Consider the following 11506-nt stretch of genomic DNA (forward strand, 5'->3'; position numbering starts at 1 on the left):
CCCGCTCTTCATCTCCCTTTTATATCACAATGTTTTTCTTTCACTTTACAGGTCATGGCGGAGACCATTCGGGGTGTTGGTGACCCAAGCCCGGACCCACCTGTTGTGAGGATGACATCGGAAGGAAGTACGATATTTATCTTCTCATTTCTATAATGTCACATGTAGATCAAAATAATTATTGTAGAAAAATACTCATCCCCATTCAGAAAGGGAAAGAAAGAAAGAAACGTTCAGACACAGGGAAATATAGGCTATAAAAACATCACATGTTCATAGAACACAATCGCAGAGACTTTTAAGAAATCAACTCAAGGGCAATTTCAATACCGTATATCGTTTTGGCTATGTAGAATTCATCTTTAGATTATGTAAGAACGCCATTGAAGTGTTCGGAAGGATATATTCGGTTGAGTATATGTTCAGGAATATAAGGCTTATTGCACAAAAAAATATCACTTTAGACAAACAGTTTTAGTTGAGTAAGGGAGGGAATAATTACACAGATGTAGACATAAATTTGGAGAACCGTATTGAAAATCCTTCAGCCAGATCTTATCTTAATAATTAATAACAATATGGTTATTTATATAGCGCCGGTATCCGTAAGGTTTTGACGCTCATGGCGCTTTACACATATTATCCTGGTCGTAGCCGAGCTACCAAAGTAACTAGCGCGCAAGCCTATCAGGTACCCATTTACACCTTGGTGGAGAGTGATAAATGTAGATCAATGTCTTGCCAAAGGACATTAGTGCTGCGGCGGGACTTGAACCCCGTACCTTGTGATTTGCATTCGGGTGACTTATCCACAACACCTCTACAATTTAACCTTCAATTTAAATAAAACGAATCTACAGTAGATGTTAAAACACTGAAATTCTCTGCACAAATACAACGCAAACCAATGCATAGAGAAAAAAAGTAGTTAACTGTATGATCGTTTTGTTTTAGGTTCGAAATCTAAATGATACAATCGTACACAAATATTGACTTGTATTGCACTTGTTTGTATTGATCTTATTTCCTGCTTTACAGTTCCTAGTGAGCCTCAGGCGTTGACTGTTTCCAGCAGATCAAAATCTTTACTGATCACCTGGAAGGAGCCGAGGTACCCCCGTGGAAAAATCATCTCCCATACGGTAACTTCAATACTTAATTTCAAGGAAAGTTCTCGTAATGCTTTAAGTGTTCTTTTATATACAATGTAATTTTCTTAATAATATCTATAATGTTCTTTCGGTAACTGTGTTAATTTATTATGGGCGTTCCCAACTCAAGCTATGCTTTCCGAGTTTTCGTCTCCTTTCGTATCTGAATTATTTACTGTATAAATAATTGTTACATATATCATGTATATATACATTGTGTTTTATATTGTGCTGTTGAGAAGGAAATAAATGTTAATAAATACAATACAATACAAAAGTGTATCCGAACTGTAATCCTTTTTCTAACCTTCTCTTTGGAGTTCTCTTCTATATCAGGTAATATTTTTTTCTAAGTTGAGGTTTCCAGTATCTTCGGTTAGACTAGGTGACTAGGTTTCATCTGAGTACTTGAATAGGACTGATATTTTGATATACAAATATAGTTAATCCATTTTATGAAAAAGAAACGCATTTTTTAAATAAATTTATTTCTGAATCATTTCGGAATCACTTAATCATAATTTATGCTGAAGTATAGGTACAGTTGTGGAGTTTGTTCAACCAAGATTTGTTTCGATGAGTCAAATAAGCTTCACAGTGCAGGTTAGCAGTTTGATATTCAAGTCTCATTAATAAAGAATCGTTTGAACGCCCCTCCCCCCCCAAAAAAAAAATGTATGCAGATGCATTTTACCGATCTTTTAAAAATGAACGGACAAAGACTTTTTCAGTTGTTTCCGGGTCAAATTGCAAATATCCACAAGGTGACCTTAATACACATTAGTAGACGATGGTATTATCCACAATTGCGTTATCTCTTTCTCTCTCTCTCTCTCTCTCTAACCTTTCTCTCTCTCTCTCTTTCTCTCTCTCTCTCTAGCTGGCCTACAAAGTAAAAGGAAAGCCATACGACAGATCATTCCAGCCAGGAGATTCATTTACGATTGAAAAGGTAGCGGGAGCCTCTTTGAGCTTTGAACTTGATGATCTGGAGCCAGCTACACTCTATGAGGTCTACGTGGTAGCGTCCACTAGCAAAGGGGAGGGAGAGTCTAGTCAGCATGTTGAAGAATTTACGGAACCTCCTGCAGGTATTGGAAGAAATATGTATAAATTTGGAAATTGTTAAAAAAGAACCCCCCCCCAAAAAAAAAGGGGGGGGGGGAGAAGAATAAATAAATACATATTTGATGAAATAAATAAGTGAATAAAATAAAGATAATTTAATAGGGGTTATAATATTGTGAGAGGGTAGTGTCAAATTTGCAGTAAAGACTACATACGATTACAAATTAACATGATAATAAAATAACAAGGGGAATATGATTCTCCATCCATCTTGACAATAAAGATGACGACAATAGGACAAACCCGTTAAACTAAAATTGTTTTGCATGCATGTTAACATTAGTTTTATTGGTGTTCAACGCTGACTAAAGGCCCCCATGTTTAACCATTGACACCTCCTATAGCTTTATAAAAAAAAACACTGCTTACACTATTCATTATAAATCAAGATGACAGGGTTCGAATTACATCAGGGACAATAAGCCCAGGTCCCACGTGGTAAATATGAGGACTTTAGTGCAACCGTCCTCTACTTTTCTTTTCGAATAAGAAACAAGAGAATACCATCACCATCCAGCTTTTATTTCTACCAGACTACAGGTTTATAACCGACGTGTACAGCAGCGGAAAACTGATACTTAGAATTAATTACTAGTCTCTGAGGATATTTCTAATTTCAATATTGGATAAAGGTAATTGCTCAATGAGGTTTAAGTTTGATGTTGACATCTCTTTTTTGTAATGTGCCATAGCTGACGAGCTTCCAAAGCCCAACCCACCAGTGATAGTATCTTCCCCTGACGGTTCGCCTACCATTCAGTTTAGTGATGTGCTTGAATCTCCATATATAACGTAAGTATTCTTGCTAGCCGTGTCTGGCGTTCGCCAGCTACATATTCCAAACGATGTTTGTCGACCTTAAATTATATAAATCTTTGTATCTTGTTTATGTGTATATATATATATATATAGACCAGAGCTTATAAACAGTAATATAAAACCTCTCATAACTTTATTAATGAACAAGCTTTTGTTATATTAATTCTTGAAAGCATTAATTTATTAATTGTGAAGGCTACTTTACTTCAAGAAGTAATATGATTTTAAAGAAAGTCTGCTAGTCATGTAATGATGTATACAAGCTGTGGCATCAACATTATTTACACAAGGGCTGACAAGGGCCTACATAAATTTAGGTTTTCCTCGTCCTTGCTTTAGAATAAAATGATGATTATTAAAATTAAGGATAGTGATAGAGGGTATAATCATGACAAATATCTCTTTAAACTCTCAGGCACATACTTGTTGCTGTTGAAGAGAGACATCCGTTAGCAAGGCGCCGACGTCAACAGGCAGCGTATGGATCCTATGCCGAGAATCCCTCCTCATACATAGCAGCTAACATCAGCAAAGATGATCTTCCGATAGAGCTAACTATAGGGGATAACGAGACTTATGGACATTACCACAATGCACCCCTCAAAGACAAAGCGATATATGATATTCGAACAGGTGTTGAGAGCAATGTTGGAGGAAAGGTAAGATATTAACGGTGGATATGTATGTCCAAAGGGACTGACGGTCTGCCTACACGATGTAAGAGCCTACGGTTTCGTGGCATAATTATATTGTGGAAGTAATATTTAGGTGCAAATATCGGTTATAAGGGACAATAATGAGTGGCTTAAGAATAAGTGTTTTCGTCGGGTGTATCTGAAATTGTTATCATTGTCTAATATAGCTCCTTTTAGATACAAGCCCTATCAGAAAAACGCAACGTGTGGTATTATTTAGAGGACAGTTCCGTGGGGGAAAAACACAATAACACATTATGGATCAAAGAATTCAAGTGTTATGGGTTAGCCTTTTAGAGAATTTCAGTATTTTGTAATGATTCGTGCTACACAACTTGATGGACCATTACAGATAGGCCTATACCATTTTTAAAAACTTAACCGCCGTTATGAACTCCGAAGAAAGTGGTCTAACTACTTCAGTACTTGGTACCTGTTATTACCCAAAGTCACTTGGAAGTGCAGGATATGGCCATTGTATGTATATCGCAGAGGCATTAACACATGTTATGCGCTTCCCTAGTATAGAAAAGGTTCGACTAAACTTCATTAAAACTGCTACTGGATAAATACATCAACATTTCATTTCAGTAAAAATGTTTTTCATATTCCTTGTTTACCTTTTATTTAGAAATCCACTCTGTTCGGAGATCCGTCTGAAGTACAAACAGGTAGGATGGCCTATTTTACGAGAGTCTTGCACTTGAAATCGCTTTTGCGTTTGAATGGAAATTGTCCCGATTGTCCTACGTTTAAAGAGACATGGTACATTCCCATTGCTTGTACTTGTAACTTCTTTTGAGATCAAACCAACCTCTTCAATATGTTCAATATCAATGCGGCTTAACTTACTACGAATATGTAAGCAATCATTGTTAATTAGTACCAAAACAAATGGTTCTCTACGATCGGGAATCAAAGTGGTAAATGCAGTCAAAATTTATTGAGCAGATTTCTCGAAGTTAATGACTTTTGCCCAAGATTCCTGATTTTGCATCAATTTTGCATGCAAGGTCTGACTAAGTTATGAATATCAATACTTATATACCTATACTAGGTTTTAAATGCGAAAGTTTCTTTTTTGCTCATCGCGTATGTTCCTTCAGACCCCCAAATTTCGCGCCCCAATATAAGATATAGTTTTTTCAGTTTCTCTCAAGGGTTCTCAAGGGGTTTAAAGTACACTTGTTTGCGAATTACCTCTTACAAGTACTAATATTTGCTAGGTTTTTTTTATCATTCAACACTTTGACTTTCTTCCCAGACCCCTCTGCCCTCTGATTCAGTGTCGTACACCTCTACTCCCCACTCATTGCACTTTGTGTGTGGGGGAACCCTCTCATTCATTGTAAACAAAAAATGTGTCCATATCTTCCCTCTCATCACTGATCTTCACTGGCTCCGCGTTAATAATCGTATCATAATATAACACCTTAACTCTCACTTACAAGTGTATCACTAATCAGACCGCATCATACCGAGGTGATCTACTCCATTCGCACACATCCATGTATAATACATCATCAGCCAGTAGTGCAACACTCACCGTCCCTCGAACCAGTAAACAGATAGATGATAGGTTTTTTCCCGTTATCATTGCCCCCTAAACCCCGAACTTACCACCTGTACTAAAAAATTGCCCTACTCTCACAGCTTTCAAGAGGTGTCTGGAATTACATCTGTTCTTATTCGTTTTAATATTCCTCTCTGTTTGTAATTAATGTAAGCTTCGTACGGTAATGTTCTCTCTTTTTGTTTGTTAGTCAGTATTTCTTTTTTTATGCGCTTTGTATCTAATGAAAAGGTGCTTTATAAAATGTAATCTTATAATATGTTAATATATACATGAGAATGAAGATGTCGCAATGCTGGATTCTAGACCACATTCTTAATGACCTTTGTTTACGCGTTCATGAGTCAGAACGCGACTCATTACTGCCATGGTTTTGACAATATGGTGTCACTGTAAGATTTTAAACATGAACGGCAGATACTTTTTCCAAGTACATTGAGAGTTACCATTGCTGAACATCGAAATTGCAATTCCTGTTTGAGGTATGCTCACAATAATGGACAAATGTATTGAATTATCGAAATCGTTGCATATTTCGAATCTAAAAACAAAGGTTTTGGTTTCGGAAACATTGGATGTCCGCGTTAGTAGAACTATATCAACATTTACATGTATATATAGAGCATAATTTTGGTTAAGATTGTGGTTTTAGTGCTCCTTGATAATCGATATTATTACTAAATTTTTATTACTATTATATTACTATTATTATTATCATTATTTTTATCATTTAATTTGATAATTTGTTCGTCTTGACCTCACTTTTCCATTCATTGAACAATAATCGTACACACACAAACACACGAGCACACCCACACAAATGTCAATACGTGAATCGTGAATGTCTAGCTGTGATAGTAAGCTAACTACTGGGGCTGGTCTTTTCGCATGCCATTACAATCAATTATGATCATAATTATGCTGCTAGTACATGTGTATCTGATTTACTTATCATTTATATATATCAACTCTGATACTACCTCGGTATTTCTAATCTAGTATCTGATTTATTAAGTATTTATCTATTAACTCTGATGCTATCTTCGTGACTTTTAACTCCTGTCATTTCTTTTCACTACCATCCTTGTTCCCACACCATCCTCTTCACCTACTGTCTCTTCTCCATCAACATCAAATTCAGCTGGAGTTCCTTCAGGTTCCATAGCAACTGTCGTAGGAAGCGCTGTTGGTGCTATTTTTGTGATTGTTATCGTTATAATTCTCATCATCATCTTTTACAAGCGAAGAAGGTTAGAGAGATACCTTTTTCTTAACCTGCCCCTCGCATCAGTCCATCCGCATCGTACTGCTCCATACAAGATGCTAAAACCGTATGGTCATGAAACAACAAGATGAATTATGATTGTATTTTTGAGTGGATCTGTATAGTAATTTAATTTCTTTAAAAAAAAAGAAGAAGATTTTCAATGTAAATATTATAAAGCATAACGCTTTCTTAATACCATGGCATCCAGTTGAAGGACGTATGTAAATAATAAGTCTTTTAAAGGTACCATACCGATTCCCACATGCCAATTGTCATGTTTACATGTTTATGTATACCTATTTATTGGGACATAATTATTGTTTTGATTATGTATTTCCTTAATGCGATTTATATCTTTGTTTTCATATTAACTTACAGCGATAAATCAGCCACTACTAAGTCTAAAGGAAAAGAGTCCGATTCGTCTCCGCAGTATCAGAACCCTGTATTTGATCCGTCAAAGACAGACGTTCATACCTATCAAGACCTGCACACTGACAGCCACACCTACCAAGGTGTTAATACCGATGCGCAGAGCTACCAGAATCTTGCTGACCCTCATACCTACCAAGATCTCAAGAAACCTGATCAAGAAGCTATATACGAAGATGTAACTGACGCCATGAACAGAGACTATGTCAACGTGCTGAAGAAGAATTGATACACGAGATGAATAAAGTCCATCAAAATGAAATGAAAAAAAGTTTTATAATTTTAAGGAGAAATATATTACAAATATATGTGTATGTCTCTATAATTTCGTGAAGATGAAACCATGCTTTATCACTTATCGTGAAATATCAAATTTAATCTTAATAACTGAAAGAAAAACTGTGCTGATGGACTGTGGCGTCTCCTCTTAAGTATCCAAATGGAATACCATGACGAAAAGCTGTCAAAAAGTATCATGGCTTCGTTTTCATTCACCATCTCTACTCGCCTTACTCCCAAATCTGTTAATATCGGGGATCAGTTGGAATACAACCTTTTAAAATAATAATGATTCGCACAGGTCTGACGAATTTGGGTAAAAATAGTTGCACACCTTGGGTACCACCCTACATGAAAGTAAAGGTATGCGATTAGTTTCTTTAAAGCCTATCTACTCTAGTTTGGCCAGGAGGGATTAGACCTCCCTGTATGGTCACTGACAGGTGATTATCTCATTTAAAATATGAAAAAGGGTACCGTGGGGCACCAATGGTCACCACTTAGGCATTCTATTGATTACTTGTGTTAATGCCTGTCGTTGCTGGTGGAAAGCATTATTACAGCATCGATGAACAATAAAGAATAAATTATCAATTATTATTATTATAGTTGTTATTATCAACATTAATATTATTATCATTATTATAATTATCATAAACATTATTATTATTGTTATCGTTATCATTATTACTATGAATTTTATTATTACTACTTCCACTTCTACTACTTCTACGAAGCAGTGGAATTCAAGTTGATTAATAGTTCAAAGATAATGTGTTAGGATGTTAACGATGAAATATGAAATATAAGATGTGAATACAGATATAGACTAGGCCTATGCACAATAAAGTACACGTGAAATGTGCTAAGCATTATTTCCACATTTGTGGATATTATAAATAAATTATCAGTTATTATTAATATAATTACTAGTACTACTACTGGTACGCTCAAAAAATGAAGACAGGACTAGGTTTCCGCTTGGTTGTATATGAAGTCAACGATATGCCAGTTGAGCTATTTTATTCAACCTGAAAGTAGAATAAAATAAAGCATCCTCAATATACATGTCTATAACACATAAAATGTACTGAACTAAATCAGTATGCATTTATCCGGTAATGTATAATCAAAAGCCTTAAATAGCATTCATTAAAAGTCTTGACTCTATATCCAAAAACTCTCTAAAAGGCCTAAACCCCCATTAAACTCTATGTCAAAATAACATATCTTGACAGAAATACTGCTTTCATAAACACCCGAGTAACCAAGGTCCCCAGCCTAGATAAATTCCTAGTCAAGACTACCTTTAAATATATGCTTAATAAATAAATCCCATCTTACTCAAAGTATGTCAAACTTGTCTTTCTTATTTAGACTCATTGAACTTTCATTATAAATTCCAAAAAACCTGACTGTAATTCAGTCTTTTTCTTTCATAACTCTGATTTATCCGACACTTATTTCATATGTCAATACCAATATTTATAATTTGTCAACTAAAACAACCTTAAATCAACCTCTGACTAATGTCATTATAAGTCGGTGATTTAAAAAGCACAAAATCCCTCTTTATAAATGTGTGAATTAAACACTAACTAAATACCGCACATACTTTCAATGTAAACGTACACATTACGCTGTACACTCCTATACACATTAACATGCACATTACTAACACATCTTCGTACTCGAATGTGACACCAAATAATCATTAATTTCCACCAATTCATTATCATACACTTTATAATATCTTATCCAAGCTTTACTCACTTGTTTTGCGGAAATTGCTAGCGACTCTGAAATACCGTTGCCATTTTCCTAAACCTGGAATTCTGGCCTCTAAATAAGCATCTGAAATGATATGTCAGACCACATCCGTGGAAAAATGTGCTCTGCAACGTATACACTTACTTGACCCTAGAAGTAGGTCAGGGTCAATACGGTATCTTGCAAAAATCTTGGAAAAAACATATAACTTTCATGTTTCGCTGAAACAACTACTACTACTACTACTTCTACTACTACTACTACTATTACTACTTCTACTTTCTACTACTACTACTACTACTACTACTACGACTGCTACCTCCACGTCTACTAAACAGTGGAATTTAAGTTGATGAATAGGTCAATGATAATGTGTTGGGATGTGAACGATGAAATATGAAAATAAAAGTTGTAAATATAGACCAAGACTATGCACCATGAAATTAACGTGAAAGCATTATGTTATATGAGGGTGGATGTTTAGCGAATCATTATATAGTAGAATTAGAAGTTAATTAACAGAGTAAGATAATGCAATCCAATTCAACATGCATATATTACCATATGAGCAGGAGATGTTTAGGCACATATTAAATATGAATACTGATAAATAAAAATATAGAACGCACATATGTAAACATCAAAGAAGTAAAAACAATAAAGAATACAAAAGCAAATCAAGTTATTTTGTTTCAGCTCGTCATTTGGCACTTTTGAACGGTTCTCAACAAAATTAATACGTCTGATTATTAAAGCAGTTTAACATGTGGCAGACTGTTAGCACAGCCAGTTAGATACAAGCCAGATTACTTCGCGGTAACAATTATTACATTTAAAAATGCATTAATCAGGAGAAGATGATTACAAAAAATTCACCTAAATTCCCCCATTATGCTAAAAAAAAGATTTGTCATTCTTTTGGGGGGATCCCAACCATCGTTCTCATTGTAACTATTTAATTATTACTCGGGGAATTATTCATTAAGACTTATGAACACATATTTAATACCATTTTATTTAAAACAGTGAAATATTTTTTATATGAAATATTTAGACATGAAATCCAGCATATCATAATTAAGGTTTTGTGGATTATTTCCAAACATATGAAGATGCAATTCCAGGTGCATGGTGTAGAAGATTTCACGACGATGCCCCAGACGATATCTAAAATGTCGTATCCGGACACCTACCCACTGGACATCAATTCAATTCAATTATTTTTCCTCTTTCAACTGTTCATATTTACAATGATAGTACGTTTAAACATATTCACATATAAATAATAGGTATATGTATATTATACATATACCTGTAAATCAATTTGCACAATACAATACGTCAAACAATTAAACATGCAGTTGAAAGGGAAGGGGGCCGACAAAAAAAGCAGAGCTTGTAGGGTGCAGGCCCCCCTGTAAAAGTAATTATTATGAATTATTATTATGAATTATTTTTACTACATCCACCCCCGGATAACCACCCCAGTCAACTAACCCCTAGGACAACTACCCCATACGGCAAACACCCTCTAGGACGACTATCCCCAGCACAACTACCCCAGACAACTATATATATATATATATATATATATATATATATATATATATATAGTAAAGGTTACAGCTTGAAGTGTATGGCGCCCTCAACTTGCATGTTTGAAGACAGAATGGAGTGACTGAGAGAGGGAAGTAACATGCCTATTACACGCAGTGTTTACGGACAATGCCTCACTGACTATCTTACATATGTAGTGATACTATCATACAAATATTTATGAAAGAAACACAATTCAAGTTTTCCGCGTACAACAGAAAACCCAAATTATGTATTCTTTTATCAATATTTGTCTTCAAACACATTTGGGGGCAATCTTTGCAGAAGTATATTATAATCAATGAATGCTTTGGTTCGAACAATGTAAGTGAAGTGAATCAAATACACTATTCATATAATCCTCGTCTCAAATGTACACACACATACACACACACAATCATCAACGCACACACCCACCCACACACATACACAACCACCCACCTACACACCAACCCACACACGCTCCCGCACACACGGCCCACATATACCGGCCCACATATGCTCACACATTAAGTGGGCCTATTACATATCAAAATATACCAACGCTAAGACGGCAGTTTTAAAAAGGCATGAAAAAGGAGAAGAAGGAAAATAAATAACCAATGGAATCATTTCTTGCGTTCCTTTTACAAGCTAAATTATTATAAGGAGAACAAATATTTTCAATATAAACATCCAGTTTCTGTAAGGTTCCGCCTTGATATCCGGCAGTGTAGTGGTATTTTCCCCTTTAGATGAGGCAAATTTTCTAGCTGTAAAGCGGGGATCAGACAAAATCTATCGCAGCACGCTATTG

The 11506-nt window shown here is 35.3% G+C and overlaps 1 protein-coding gene across 1 annotated transcript; it reads left to right on the plus strand.

Moving 5' to 3' along the window:
• On the plus strand, positions 1-7916 carry LOC105436591 (receptor-type tyrosine-protein phosphatase U-like). Its single transcript, XM_030988624.1, has 8 exons — positions 1-127; positions 1039-1142; positions 2032-2242; positions 2972-3071; positions 3514-3757; positions 4425-4464; positions 6508-6616; positions 7012-7916. The coding sequence occupies exons 1-8, from the start codon at positions 55-57 to the stop codon at positions 7292-7294; spliced, it is 1164 nt and encodes a 387-aa protein (XP_030844484.1). The 5' UTR covers positions 1-54; the 3' UTR covers positions 7295-7916.
• Positions 7917-11506: the final 3590 nt, after the last annotated feature.

Source organism: Strongylocentrotus purpuratus, unplaced genomic scaffold (genome assembly GCF_000002235.5).
Source record: "Strongylocentrotus purpuratus isolate Spur 01 unplaced genomic scaffold, Spur_5.0 spur5_contig_840, whole genome shotgun sequence".
NCBI lineage: Eukaryota > Metazoa > Echinodermata > Echinoidea > Camarodonta > Strongylocentrotidae > Strongylocentrotus > Strongylocentrotus purpuratus.

What these genes read in the sequence shown, in the direction of transcription:
- LOC105436591 (XM_030988624.1), top strand. Translation starts at nt 55, where the DNA reads ATGGCGGAGACCATTCGGGGTGTTGGTGACCCAAGCCCGGACCCACCT. An exon ending in ATTTACGGAACCTCCTGCAG is followed by an intron (nt 2,243 to 2,971) that starts GTATTGGAAGAA and finishes AATGTGCCATAG; the next exon opens with CTGACGAGCTTCCAAAGCCC. An exon ending in ATCTTTTACAAGCGAAGAAG is followed by an intron (nt 6,617 to 7,011) that starts GTTAGAGAGATA and finishes ATTAACTTACAG; the next exon opens with CGATAAATCAGCCACTACTA.